This window comes from Sturnira hondurensis, unplaced genomic scaffold, assembly GCF_014824575.4.
Source record: "Sturnira hondurensis isolate 20B ecotype Veracruz unplaced genomic scaffold, ASM1482457v3 Scaffold0009733, whole genome shotgun sequence".
Classification (NCBI taxonomy): Eukaryota; Metazoa; Chordata; class Mammalia; order Chiroptera; family Phyllostomidae; genus Sturnira; species Sturnira hondurensis.
Genome location: NW_028082364.1, coordinates 4,331,706 through 4,346,002, shown reverse-complemented (window position 1 = coordinate 4,346,002; position 14,297 = coordinate 4,331,706). Strand labels below are relative to the sequence as shown.

Sequence of the window (14,297 nt, the reverse complement as noted above, 5' to 3'; positions counted from 1 at the left end):
TTCTATCCTGATTCATCCTGATTCTAATTCCCCCTCCTCAGTGCTTCCATGTTAATTCCTCTAGAGTTTCTGTGTATATTTACCTGTATCCATATGTACTTATTAAAATGACATTTAAAAAATTTTTAAAGATTTTATTTATTTATTTATTTTTAGAGAGAGGGGAAGGGAGGAAGAAAGAGAGGGAAACATCTGTCTGTGGTTGCCTCTTGCGCGCCCCCTATTGGGGGGCCTGGCCCACAACCCAGGCATGTTCCTTGACTGGGAATCAATCTTGCAACCCTTTGGTTCGCAGGTGGGCCTGGGAGTGGTTCGTGAACTCAGTCCACTGAGCCAGGGCAGAATGACATATTTTTTGTTTTATCCAAAGAGTAAGTTTGTTTAATATAGAGATTTGAAACCACCATTCCCAGTAAAAATGTTCTAGGTAATAGGCTTCTGACCTGATTAATAGGGATTTTTCTGGGTGAGTATACATCTTTAAAACGTTTTTTTTTCTTTCATTTTCTCTTTCTCATTATCTGGCAGGGTTGGTGCCTGCAGATCTGCTATTGTTTATGCTAAAGCTAGCCAGCTCAGGTTTCTCCCTGCACTAGGGAACACTCCATCCCCCACCCCCGCTAGATTCCAGGCGTCGTTCCCCAGTTTCAGGTCACTTTTCTGGACTGCTTTAGTAGGGAGCCTCTCACTGTACATAGTTTTATTTAAATCATTTTCTCATCCTTTCCCCTGTTCCTTCCCAGCTTCCAGTTTGCTGAGATGTCAAGTAGAGGTCAAAGACTTTGTAAAGATTTTGCTTTATCCTTGATATTCAAAGATGACGCATGCTCATTTTGAGAAAAACTGAAGTGTTTCAGAATGGTTACAATGCAGAATGTATAACCACATCACACTTTGATAACATCTTTCCAGACATTTCTGAATGATCAATACTCATGGGTACAAATGTGTAGATAATTATATGTAAGTGGGATCATACAATACACATTGAATGACAATTAGCTTTCTTAAATTAAGAAATATGACTATAGTTTTCTGTGTCAGTGACTAAAGACTTACGTGATCTAAGCCCGGGCTGGTGTAGCTCAGTGGATTGAGCGCGGGCCTGCGAACGAGAGTATCGCGGTTCGATTCCCAGTCAGGGCACATGCCTGTGTTGCAGGCCAGTTCCCAGCAGGGGACGCATGAGAGGCCACCATACATTGATATTTCTTTCCCTCTCTCCTTCCCTTCCCCTCTAAAGATAAATAAATAAAACATTAAAAAAAGATTTACATGATCTACATTGTCCATTTTATTGGTTCGTAATATATTCTTAAAATACTATGACATTTGCTCTTCTTTTATAGAAAATCACAAAGAAGCAAGCAAAAGAGTATATCACGTTCCCCCATCCCTGATATCTTACATTGAACAGTCTGTAAACAAAAAGAAGCATATCTATGAGATTAGAAAATTTGTACTACAAAAAGTTACAAAACAAAAAGTGAACGTTGAAAGCCACCCTCCCTTTCTTAACTCTTCCCAAGGCTAAATATCTAAATAAATAGAGTTTCCTGTGAATCCTTCAAAACATACAAAATTACTATATACAGTATATATATGTATCATACCCCATGACTCAATCCTAACCCTAATTTCCCCAGTAGGCAACTATTCTGATTTGTATTGAAACTGGTGGTTTTAGCTGTTCAGTAAGGCCACTATATCAGGTCTGAAGAAACACACACACACACACACACAACACACACACGTCAACTAAGGCTTTGAAATAAACCACCACAAAACTGCCACGATTGTTGCTGTGAGCATTTCTTGGTTGTTTATTCTGTACCAGTCCCTGTGAAAAGTGTAGTGGGTTCCAACATTTCCGTTTACAGATACAGAAAAAGAACATACGGGAAAATGAGTCAAGGCATTCTGCTCTAAGGTAGGGGGCTAAGGGATGCACAGCAACCCCATAAAAAGGTATTTTACTGAGAGGGAACTGAGGTTTAGAAGAATAACGTTGATTTCCGTTTTTGATTAACACAAATATATCTACCAAGCAGTAGGTAAGGGGGTGATAGAAACCCTAAAGACCTCAGGATCATTAACTCTGCAACACATTTAAAACAGATTCATTACTGTGAAAGGCAAAAAGATGGTGCGCGCTGCACGGTGGGATTTGTAGTCCAGTTTCCGGTGGGCCGCGGTGCGGCTGCGCGGGAGAGACGTCGTTCTTCTGCGCGCACGCGTGCGGCGGCGGCGGCAGGACTGACTGGACCGGAGCGTCGGCGTCAGCGTCGGCGGCAGGATTGACTGAGTTGGGGCTGCGGTGTCCGTGCGGGTGTGCGGGAGCTCGGCATGGCGGCCCCCGCGGCGGCCCTGGGGCCCTCGGCGCTCGGCCAGAGCGGTCCCGGCTCCATGGCCCACTGGTGCTCAGTGAGCAGCGGCCCGACGCGCTATGTGCTCGGCATGCAGGAGCTGTTCCGGGGCCACAGCAAGACGCGAGAGTTCCCGGCGCACAGCGCCAAGGTGCACTCGGTGGCCTGGAGCTGCGACGGGCGTCGTCTGGCCTCTGGGTCCTTCGACAAGACGGCTAGCGTCTTCTTGCTGGAGAAGGACCGGTTGGTGAGCTGCCGGGGCCCGGCCCAGGCCAGGGAGAAGGGCTGTGGGTAGCAGGTGTGGTGGTGGGGCGAAAATGGCGGGGAGGGGGGCGGAGAGGAGTGGGATTAGGAGGGGGCGTGGATGAGCGGGGTGTGTGGTGTGAGAACGAGGAGTGTGGAGGTGTCAGGGGAACGCACTGGCGTGGGGAGGGCCCGGGAGGGGAGTGTGGGAAGTGTAGTAGTAAAGAGGGGTGTAGCTAGGCTGGAGCGGAGGGGAGAGGGTGCGGACAGGCGGGGAGGAGGGGGGGTGGGAGAGTGATAGCAAGGATTTGTGGGGTGAGGGGGGCTGGGGCTCTTGTTGTGGGTCGCGTCTGGTGGGGAGGGCCCCTGTGGCTGTGATAGGGCTTCCTGTGGGAATGGAGAGGCGCATTGGGAACTTGGGTGGAAAAGCAGAAAGGAGGAAGGCAGGCCAGGCCAGGACCTACAAATGAGTAACAGCACTGATGTGGAGTCCAGCCTCGGGGTGGTTCATGGTGATTGGGGAGGGAGGAAGGAGGGATTTGGAGAGAGTTTTGGGCAAGAAGCTTGGAAGAACGGGGCTCTGTACTTTTCTAATTTTTCGTGGGTCACAGGTGCTCTGATTGAGGAGTTACACGTGAGGCCAGTTACACCTGTGGGAAGTTCCATCCTGATCTCGTTCTCTCAGGTCAAAGAAAACAATTACCGTGGACATGGTGACAGCGTGGACCAGCTTTGTTGGCATCCAAGTAATCCTGACCTCTTTGTCACCGCATCTGGGGACAAAACCATTCGCATCTGGGACGTGAGGACGACCAAATGCATCGCTACTGTGAACACCAAAGGTGACTTCTGAGAGGCAATAGGCAGATAAGCTGCTGATATTCATTCAACAAGCATTTTCCAAGAATCTTCTCTGTGCCTGGTGTTAGTTGGGGGGGCATCCTGAACTCCGAGGACATCACAGTTCAGTGCAGGGAGGGAGCCATGTGCATTAAAAAGCAAAACAAAACAAAAAAAACCTAACAAAATACGACATGGGTCATCTTACAGTGGAGATGTCTATAAGGTAGGTGCCTGGAATGGAAATGCTGAGGTCTGCGTGGGGGAAGACAGGGAAGGCCTCGCAGAATTTGAGCGGACTCTCGGAATAGCCGTAGGAAGTTAGGGGTCAGGGTGCAGTGGGAGGGCAGGGGAGCTTTAGGAGGGAGCGGCAGCGCACAGGCGTGGAGAATTTGGGAAGCCGCTGATGGGCTACAGTGGCTGAAGCCTGGGTGGTCTCGGTGGTCAGGGAGCAAATGCCCCGGAAGTTGTGGAGAGCATTTGTAGACTCTTCTTCACTAGGTAGTGTCCTATAAAGGTAACTTACCATGTTTTAGTGATTAAGATGTCACTGATTATAAGATGCACTGATATTTTAAGTTCTATTGGGAAAGGAAATAAAGCTTCCAGATAACCATGTGCACTAAAAATTTTAAGATGCCTTTTAAGATGCATCATAGAAAATAAAATGGGGAAAAATGTGAATCTTAGAATTGGTGGAGTTGATGAAATTTTTAATTGATGTGCTCAGTGTGGACCACCAGACTTTGTTGATAGGGCTTCTACCTGTTGGGGGTAGGAGGATGGGTGGAGGTAGAAGGTCTTATAAGGGGGATAAATGGTAATGGAAAAAAATGCACTAAGAAAAGGCTCATACCTGTAAGTGGGATGATGCAGCGGTTTCCCCAGGTATACAACTGGTGATGCATAAGCGATTTATGGGTGTGTGGATGAACATTAAAAATTGGATGTCTGTTAGAAAAAAGAACCAGCTTATTGAATTTATCTCTTAAGTTTATTAGTGTAAAAAAAAGTTTGAGCCCTGGCTGGTGTAGCTCAGTTGATTGAGTGCGGGCCTGCGAACCACACGATCGCGGTTCGATTCCCAGTCTAGGGCACATGTCTGGGTTGCAGGCCAGTTCCCAGCAGGGGACTCATGAGAGGCAACCATACATTGATATTTCTCTCCTTCCCTCCCCCTCTAAAGATAAATAAATAAAATATTTTTAAAAAGTTTGAGTCAATTTTTGGAAAACTCTTCAATAGAGAGAGGTGTAGCTGTTACATGGATAGGACAGAAATCGTGAAAGTGGCCTGCAGGCGAAAGGGGTTTGGGAGATGCTGGAGTAAGACAGTGCAGGGCTGTGGAGCTAAATGGAGCGGCTCTGTTACTTCAAGCTTTGATGGTTTGGCTCATCCCTCTTCCATTTTTTTCATCTGTAAAATGAGGACCATGAATTGCTAATAAATAGCATATTGTGTGGGTCAAATGGGGAAATGTGTAGGCGGGTGTGCCTGACTTGCATAGCTGCTGATACTTAGGTGCTAGGTGCCTTCCATTGACTGTGACCTTGATGAATGAGCTCTGGAGATAATGCTGGCCTGCATTCTAGGATAACCAAATAAACGTCCCCAGGATTCTGGGCAAACAGTTTTCTCTTACTGAGTATGCCTGGTTTTCCAGGGGAGAACATTAACATCTGCTGGAGTCCCGATGGGCAGACCATTGCTGTGGGCAACAAGGACGATGTGGTGACCTTTATTGATGCCAAGACACACCGTTCCAAGGCGGAGGAGCAGTTCAAGTTTGAGGTCAACGAAATCTCCTGGAACAATGACAATAACATGTTCTTCCTGACCAATGGCAATGGTTGTATCAACATCCTCAGGTGAGGAAGGGGTTCTAGCTCAGGGAACTGTCTTGTCTTTAACGGCTGGGTACGCTGGTGGTTACAGAGTTCAGTTAGGTGTGTCTGGTCTGTCCTGGAGGAGCTTACAGGACGGGTAGTAATGAAGAACCCTAACCCCTGCTGAGCACCTTTGAGGCAGGCACCTGAAATTTTGCCGGGTCCTCCCAGAAATCCGAGGAGGGTTGATGGTGTGTTTACCATTGGACAGAGAAGGCTCTGGGCTTCAGACCCACTGGCCGGCTGGTCAGCAGCAGAACTGGGTGCACCTGGAATTGTGGCTGATCTGTAGCCTCAGAGTCTCAGCTTAAATATTACATTCCCTCCAGGGAAGCCGTCTTCCCACCCTCGCCCCAAGGTCAGAGGCTTATTTCATGTACTTCCTTTTAGAAGCGTTTCTCATTTCCTGTTGTAGCGGCATGTTTACTCGTCTATATCCTCCATTAGACTTAAATTCCATGAGGGTAGGGAGTGTGTTTCATTTGTTCGCTGTTGAATCCCTAGTGCCTAGCCCAGAGCTTGCCACACACAGTAAGGATTTCAGTAAATGGTTGCTCTCTGACTGACTGGAATTGTGGAATTGAACTTCAGGTCTTTCTGGTTCTGTTCTTTCTGCCATCCTGGGTGAGCAGTGCAAGGCAGAGTGAAATAGGTTTTACGTTAGACAGTCTGGGAGCTTGTTGTGGAATCCCAAGGAAGACACTTGAATTGAAAGTTGAAGGAGGCAACTTCTGAAAGATGAGTAGAATTTTAAGAATCAGAAAAAAGGAACTGTATGGTTGACAAAACGGGTGTGAACGAGCGGGACTTATTTGGAGAGTAGTCGGTAGGTCAGCGTTGCTTAGAGTGGTGGCACTTCAGGTGTCAGAACGGAGGGCCTGAAAATGGGAAGGTCAAGTTGAATTACAGTTTGGCACTAGATTACGAAAGGCATGGAATTCCATGCTTAGCAGCTTGATTTTATGCTGTAAGCAGTGGGGATTCTGCAATTTTGTTTCAAAGCCTCTTTATAGAAGGTGAAAATGTCTCCTCTTTTGATATAGATGTGGAAACCATGGAAAAGAAACATGTAGTTTAATGAACACTTACATGTGTTATGTCTGTGTAGTCTGTGTAGGGAATAGGACTTTGCTGGCCATCCCAGAAGTCAGTCCATAAGCTTTGTCCTCATCATAACTCACTCCCCTCGAAAGTAAACACTGTCTTGATTTTTATAGTTATTTATAGTGTTAGCTTCCAAATGTGCATCCCTAGATAGTCTAGTTTTTGCCCACTTAAGACGTTTTGAGAATTTTCCTAAGTCTGTTAAACTAGGGGGGCCCCTTCCAGTCCTTCATTTTGCTTATAACTTACCTGTTAGAAAAGCAGACTGTTAACCAGACCAGAACCCTGGTGGAGCTTCTCCCAGCCTGGATTTTGCTGCTTTCGTGTTTACTTACTTATTTGATGGAATATGAGACACGTCCCCTCATGGGCTGTTTGGTGACTCGGGAATATAGCTCATTTAGGAAAGGCAGGGTCAATGTTCACTTCTCTCCCTGTGTCATTGGGGATGAATGAGTTCCCTATCACCTTCAAAGATGACAAGCTAGTGTCTAGTCATTTTGGTCGTCCAAGCTCACCGTCTCATTTAGTTTCCTCAGGGCTGGTTTGCTCATGGGAACAAGATTCCCTGAGCTCATACTTATTATAACCTGTACTTCTAAAACTTGTAGATGCTTTATTATATTGTGCTTATTCTTTGAACTCTTTATAATGGACAGTCAGTTTTGGTAGTTATCAAAATTCTTGATTTATGTTTTCTTGCTTTTTGTATCTTAAACATGTTATTACACAATATTTCTTTTGGCATAAAATGTTACTGCTAAAAAGGTTGAATGATAATTAAAAAGTTCAGCAATTTCACGGCTCTGTCACGTCCAGGTTTGTCTTCTGAGGTGTCGGTGAGCTGTTGCAGCCTGCTGTTTGGAATCGGTGTCTCAGGAACGCTCGCTTGAACTACAGTCTTCGGTGTCTGTGCCGCCGTTCTTGGTTTTCCCCTTCAGTGTCCCCTCTGGCCGCTTTAGCCCCGCAGTCCTCTTCGCACAGTCTGATCGCTCTCCGTCTCACTCCGCAGCTACCCGGAGCTGAAGCCAGTGCAGTCCATCAACGCGCACCCTTCTAACTGCATCTGCATCAAGTTCGACCCCACGGGGAAGTACTTCGCCACGGGAAGTGCAGATGCGCTGGTCAGCCTCTGGGATGTGGATGAGCTGGTGTGTGTTCGGTGCTTTTCCAGGTCGGCTTCTCCTCCTCGTTGGATGCGTTTGTTCCATCTTGGGTGAAATTGTGCCTTCTTATTAGGTTATGTAAAATTTTTTTATTTTTCTTTTGCAGTTGACATTCAATATTATATTAGTTTCAGGGGTATAGCATAGAAGTTAGATCCTTATATAACTTATAAAGTGAGCCCCTGCTAAGTCTAGTGCCCCCGACACCCGACATAGTTATTGCAGTATCGCCTACTGTATTCCCAGTGCTGCACTTGACTGTATCCCGTGCTGTTGGGTCATTGTCTCCTTTGTCTGCTCTGTGTTACAGGCTGGATTGGCCTGTGAGGACCCTCAGTTTTAGCCACGATGGGAAGATGCTGGCCTCAGCGTCGGAGGACCACTTTATTGACATTGCTGAGGTGGAAACAGGTAACCAAAGCCTCCCTACCTTAGGGCGAGTCTTCCGCCTCTCGCTTCTGGCCATCAGGACGTCTCTGCTGTGTGTGTTCAGCTCCGCACGTTATTTCTTCCTCAGCTTCAGTGTAAATGACTTTGTCTCCTTACGACAAGCTTGTTGTGACTGTTCTAGTCAGGTGTTGAGGGAGCAGAGAGTCAGGAAAGGCAGGTGCAGGTCTGAAGGAAAGGGACTTAGGTGCCTATTTGTATTTTATTCACTTTTTTTCATTATTATAATGAAAAATTTAAAATATAGGAAGTGGGAAGAAGAAAGAAGTGTTATCTGTGGTCCTCCCATTTAACTGCCTGTTTTTAGCATTTTGGTATATTTCTGTCTTTTGCCTACATGTGACTATATATATGTAATTTAAGGAATTATCGAAGTGGATGTGATTTCCTTTAAAAACAACAAATCAGAACTTGCAAACAGAAAAATAGAGCAATTAATTATTTTACAAAAGAATTTTTTCAGTTTTATTTTTAATTTTTATTTTTTATTGAATTTATTGGGGTGACATTGGTTAATACCTCAGTCTTATTTTTTTTAATACCGCTGTGTTTTTGGAAATACATGATATTCGAGTAAAAGAATTCAAATTATAGAAAGCTTCAAAGAAGAAAACTTGAAGTTTTATGATTTAGAGAGTGCCACCATTGCTAACATTGCATGGGGGTGTGGTCCAGCCGACCAGACGCGCAGCTCCTGTGATGCTGGGCACTCACCTGTGATGCTGCATTCTGCAGGCGAGCCACCTGCCTCGCCTGCAAAACGTCACAGCTCCCTTTGGCAGTGGCTGCTGAGCTTCCTTCCACTTAGAGTGGGATTAAATTTCATTCCCTGTGCTGGTAGTGGCTTCTGAGTTTTGCATTGTCACAAGTAATGCTGTGATGAGTGTCCTTCGTGCGCTTCATTTTACACGTGTGACCCTCCCTTTGCCCAGACCGTTGCAGTGGGAACGCTGAGTCCGTCGTGCCCGCATTTGGTGAGGGACCGCGCCAGCTCACGGACAAATTACTGCTGTTTGCTCTTAGTGTGTGTGTGTGTGTGTGTGTGTACATGTTTTTCTCACACCTTACCTAATAATATGTAAAATATGATTTAATTCGCATGTACTCTTTCAGGAACATATTAAATGTGGCTGTATTACCTTTTCTAAATTGTTTAACAAATACTTTGTTGAGATTATTTCTTAAGATTTGTTTTCTAGTTGTAGTTGACACACAGTATTATTTAGACAAATACTTTTAACATGTTGGGCTTTAAACAAAAGTTCTTTATAACCTAAAATTTAAAATTTAAAAGCAAGATGATTATCCCAGTAAAGCACAGTTAATGTTATTTACAACATTTTAATATGTAAATGGGACACAGTCTAACTTTTCATTATGGTGGACTAATGAGGTGAGTCGTGATGCATGCCTGTCACAGTGTGCCCAGAGAGAGAGGCAGCTCTGTGTGCCGAGGTGGAAGGTGCACAAGGTGTAGTACTGGGCAAAGCAGGTAGCCAGCCGTGCATGTGAGGTGTTAACATTTAGGTAAAGAAACCAAACTGCACTTGGTTGAAAACATTTAGAAGAACTTAGATCAGATTTGTAAGATTAGGAGAAGACTTGAATAGGGAAAAAGAATAAATTTAAATGATCACTTATTACTGCAACCAGTTAAACAAAATTAATTCAGTTTCTCAGCCACTCTAAGCACCTTTCAGGGCCTTGGAAGCGCCGTGTGGCCCGTGGGGGCTGTATTGGACCATGCAGACGTGCAACATTTCTATCACGGAAGCGTTCATTGTATGAGCGGCTTTATACCCTGGACCTGTGTGAATCTGATGCAGTAAAACGTGTCTTTACAGATTAGTTTGTAAACTAAGAGTACTACAGGCTAAGTATAGAATATTTGAAAAATGCTAACAGATATAAAGGAGAAAGTAACAGGCAGGTGTAGGTGCATGATATAGAGGGACTCACTGCTGACAGTTTAGTGTATTTCCTCTGGTCTTTTCCTCCTGCACAGTCTATGTTTTGTCTGTTGGAATCAGATATAATTTCGTATTCTACATATTTTTAATGGTTAAATGTAACAGAGTAAGAATTTAAATTTTATTCCTGATAGCATGTGAAACAGAACCTCATTTTCATGCCGTCCACTCAATTTTCAGCTCTGCAGACACACGCATACACATCGCCCAATTCTGTTGGAACTTTGATGGTCTGGAATAGTCACGTCAGTCTGAGCAAGCCCCTCATCTGTCATTCAGAGACTACACTTTCCAATAAATGGGGGAGATGTTAAATTTATGAAGCCACACTGTTTCATTTCAGACTTCTTTGCGTCTGCCGTGATATTCTTGAACTATATCCATTTCTTTCTTAATCTCATATCGGATAACACGGGGTCAGAGGCCCAGTGGTAGCACCTCCGGAACCGATTGTTAGGTCTCTGTCACTCAGAACTTTGCTCCTGGAGATACAGGCTGCCAGCCCCTAGTGCCATGAAGAGTGGTGACCGTCCCATAAATGGGATTTCTCTCCTTTCCCCGCCCTCCCTCTCTTTCCCCACACACACATACACAAACATAAGTATATACGAAGTAGCTTTATTGAAGTATAATTCACGTACCATGGTTGGCTAGTGTGAAGTATATAATAGAGGGTATTCTGCATTTTTAAATTGATACCAAACTGTAAATGTTTTACTACATTGATCTTTTTAAAAATATATATATTTTATTGATTATACCATTACAGTTGTTCTATTCCCCCCTTCATTCCCCTCCACCCTGCACACCCCCTCCCCCACCATTCCCCCCCTTTAGTTTATGACCACGTGTCTCAAGTTCTTTAGTAAAAGGCGAAAGATTTATACGACCTGAAGAGAAACAGAGTATTCAAGTTCTTTAGATTCTATATTTCCCCTACTATTCTTGCCCTCCCCCCTGTCTATTTTCTACGTACTGTCTGTGCTATTTTCTGTACATTCTTCCCCCCTTCTCCTCCTCCCACTTCCCTGTTGCTAACCCTACGTTGATCTTAATCCTCAAGTTGAAAAACGGTTAAGTAGGATTGAAGGAATAACAGCATTAGAAAAATATGTTTAATTTCAACAAGTGGGAGGAATAGCATTTTGGGGAAAAGACTTGTATTCCTCTGATCAGGAGGCATCGAAGTTTAGTAGATCTGTGCCTTTGGAAACAGACCGACCTCACATGCTGACTCTGTTGCTTCCTTGAGGTGACTTACCTGTTAAATCACTCATTTCTTTATAAAATGGGTTTGACTCACTACTTGTCTTGCTGGGTTGTTGCTATACTTCATGGGAATATAGTCTAGTCCACGTGATTCCTAAGGGTACTCACCAGACATTGAGTGCTCTTCACTGTGTTCACAGGGAGTGTAGACTAGGGGTCAGGGCTTAGGCCCTCAAGTTACCCCGGCTGCGTTCAGATCCTGCTCTGCCACCTACTGGCTGGTGACTGCTCTGCACCTCAGTCTTCTCTGTGAAGTGGGGCAATGATTGTATCCATCTCGGGGGCTGTTAAGTGGATTAAATGAATTAATATAGCTAAGTACTTAATGACTGTGGTCTCTTGTTATTAATGTATTGATTGGTTTCTCTATATTGATTTTTATAGGAGACAAGCTATGGGAGGTGCAATGTGAGTCCCCGACCTTCACCGTGGCTTGGCACCCCAAAAGGCCTCTGCTGGCATTTGCCTGTGATGACAAAGATGGCAAATATGACAGTAGTCGGGAAGCAGGAACTGTGAAGCTGTTTGGGCTTCCTAACGATTCCTGATTGGGAGGACCCGACGTAGGGAGAGCGCCCGGCCTGCCTTTGTGTGTTAGTCTGGTCCTTTCTCCTGGAGTTGGTGTGCACTTACAGTGTTCGTAAATTGGTATAAATTATAAAAGTCTTGTTTTCAGGCTGCCCATGCCGGTTGCCTTCCTGTTTGTGACGTTAGCCGTTCCTTTTCATTCCCCCTTGCGTGAGGGCTGTGCAGCGTGGGCAGTGATACCAGCGTACCTTGGCCTCTGGCGGTCTCCTGTCTTCCTGCTTTTGGGTGCAGGGCGGACTGCGCTGGACTTGCTTCTGCCTGGGCAATGCCTCCTTTGGAGGGCGGGTGAAGGAGGGTGACTCGGGGATGGGCTTTTTTTAATAATGAAAGAAATACATGTAATTTTGAGAACTGAATAATAAAAATGACTTTTTCACTACAAGACTTTTAGGACTTTTAAAATTCTGGTATTATGTTATTACAGGGAGATGTTGCCATTTTGCATTTAAAAGAAATGCCAAGAAGAGTTTAAAGGTTGTAATTCTGTCATTTAATCTTCTAACCCAAGAGCCCGAGAAGCGCAGGGACGCGTCATGCAGCGACGGGCAGCAGCAGTGCTTTCAGTCGGCAGTTGTGTGTGTGTGTGTGCGCATGCGCCTGGCCTCGTTCTTCAGATCTGTGGCCAACACTGGGAAAAGTAGTTAGAAACAGGAACTACACAATCAGGGTGAGGAAAATACATTAGAAAGTCAAGACTTGGGAAATCAAAACAGAAGCGTGCAAAGAATAAGCTAGTTGAGTGATTGGACTAAAGTTTGGACTCTGCACTCCCTGGTGGCAAAGTGAAGACGGGGGCAAGTCCGCTGCTTCATGGTGGGAAGAGAAGCTCGTGCCAGCTCCTCAGAGCAGAGCTTTGTTAGTTTTTCCTCCAAAAGAAATGGCTCGTGTAGGAGGTTCTGGTGAGTAATGTCATGATTTTCATTGTATTTTAATGTATTTCAGCGTAAAACAGGATATACCTCAGTGAACGATGTTTGTAGAAAATTTAGAAAAAGCAGAAAAGCAGAAAGAAAAGTCGTATTCCCAGCACCATGAGTCACAATCAGCGTTTTAGTGTGTATCCTAGGAGTTTCCCTGGGCTCATTCGTACATAGAAACATGTCTAGCTTTGTGAGAACGTCTCGGAGACAAGTATGACAAGAGAAGTCATGCGAGGTGTCAGCGCCGTGTTGAGTGGTATGAACACTCAGTAAGTCTTAGACTGTTTTAGTCATTGGCCGTTCCCTCCGAGTCTGGCACCATAGAGAGCACTTCGCATCAGCTGTTACTCGAGTTTTGGGACAGCCTCCCGAGGCTGGGCACCATCCTTTTCCTGCCCCAGGGGGTAGAAGTAACTCATCGCTACTCATGTGCCAGAGTCCAGACCTGGGTGCCTTCGTTGCCATGGCTGTTCCATTTCCATTTACGTTCCCATCTCACAGGAGTGGCCCGTGGCTCTGAGCAGTCACTCTTGGCCTGGATTAGTGCCTGATTGACTGAGCCTGGTCTTCTGGCTCAGTAGCGTTTCCTCCAGCCCCCAGAGCAGCCTCTGCCCCCACCTCTTCTGAAAAACGGGCTTTTCAGGTACAACCCTGTAAAAAGCATTGTCAGGAGTTCGGTGTTTGTGTCGCGGGGAGTAAACTTTGGCGCATTGTTTCTTGTTTTTGCAATAACTTGTCACTGTGGTTGCTCCTGTGTTTCTCCGTGTATCCCTCCACGGCACTGGAATGAGATGCTAAGGTCTGGTTTAGATTCTTGGTGTTTGATCAGCTCTCCTCTTCCTTCCGTGTGGATGTTTTCCCCTGGGTTTGTGTAAGGCAGTGATCCGTGCCAGCTATCACTTAACCAAGAGACTCTGCTTTCGATGTGTGGGACACTTCCTGTAGCAACAGGAAGACATCTACGAAGAAGGAACTCCGGCTTCTGGGAGCTTTCGCTCACTGTCGGGGTCTTGCTGACATTTCTGTTTTGGCTTCGGAGTCCTGCAGGGACCCCTTCCTGGCGGAATGATGTGATGTGTGCCAGACCACGGAAGCCCTGTGGTTTGAGTGAGATCCTCGTTTAGAGCAGGGAGGAGGCCCTCCGGGAGCAGATGTGGCCATTTATTATTCGGTAAGTCTAGGGATGACAGATAATCGCTGCTGCAGACACGAGCAAGTCAGAAGTGGGTGGAGAGGTCAGCCCCGAGCTAGACTTGCGATGGCAGGGAGCGTCACATGTGCCGTGCCAGTGACCCACTGCTGCGTTGACTAGAGTTACAAGTCAGGCTAAGAGAGAGGTAGCTAAGATTGTGTCATCTCTCTCGCTGAGATCCTGGGTTCTCTGGCATGAGGCCCAGGGAAGGAGAAAACCTGCCGAATGGTAAGTTTGTGTGAGGTGTGCGTGTGTGTCCTGAGAATTGTGCCCTTCATCCTCCGCTGTCCCGGGTCAGGCCGTGCA

At 45.7% G+C, this 14,297-nt stretch overlaps 1 protein-coding gene across 1 annotated transcript; it reads left to right on the top strand.

The window, feature by feature from the left end:
• Positions 1-2,231: 2,231 nt before the first annotated feature.
• Positions 2,232-12,258, top strand: THOC3 (THO complex subunit 3). Its single transcript, XM_037057807.1, has 6 exons — positions 2,232-2,613; positions 3,295-3,451; positions 5,113-5,317; positions 7,452-7,613; positions 7,916-8,016; positions 11,676-12,258. The coding sequence occupies exons 1-6, from the start codon at positions 2,347-2,349 to the stop codon at positions 11,837-11,839; spliced, it is 1,056 nt and encodes a 351-aa protein (XP_036913702.1). The 5' UTR covers positions 2,232-2,346; the 3' UTR covers positions 11,840-12,258.
• Positions 12,259-14,297: the final 2,039 nt, after the last annotated feature.

What these genes read in the sequence shown, in the direction of transcription:
- THOC3 (XM_037057807.1), top strand. Translation starts at nt 2,347, where the DNA reads ATGGCGGCCCCCGCGGCGGCCCTGGGGCCCTCGGCGCTCGGCCAGAGC. An exon ending in TGCTGGAGAAGGACCGGTTG is followed by an intron (nt 2,614 to 3,294) that starts GTGAGCTGCCGG and finishes TCGTTCTCTCAG; the next exon opens with GTCAAAGAAAACAATTACCG. An exon ending in TGTGTTCGGTGCTTTTCCAG is followed by an intron (nt 7,614 to 7,915) that starts GTCGGCTTCTCC and finishes TCTGTGTTACAG; the next exon opens with GCTGGATTGGCCTGTGAGGA.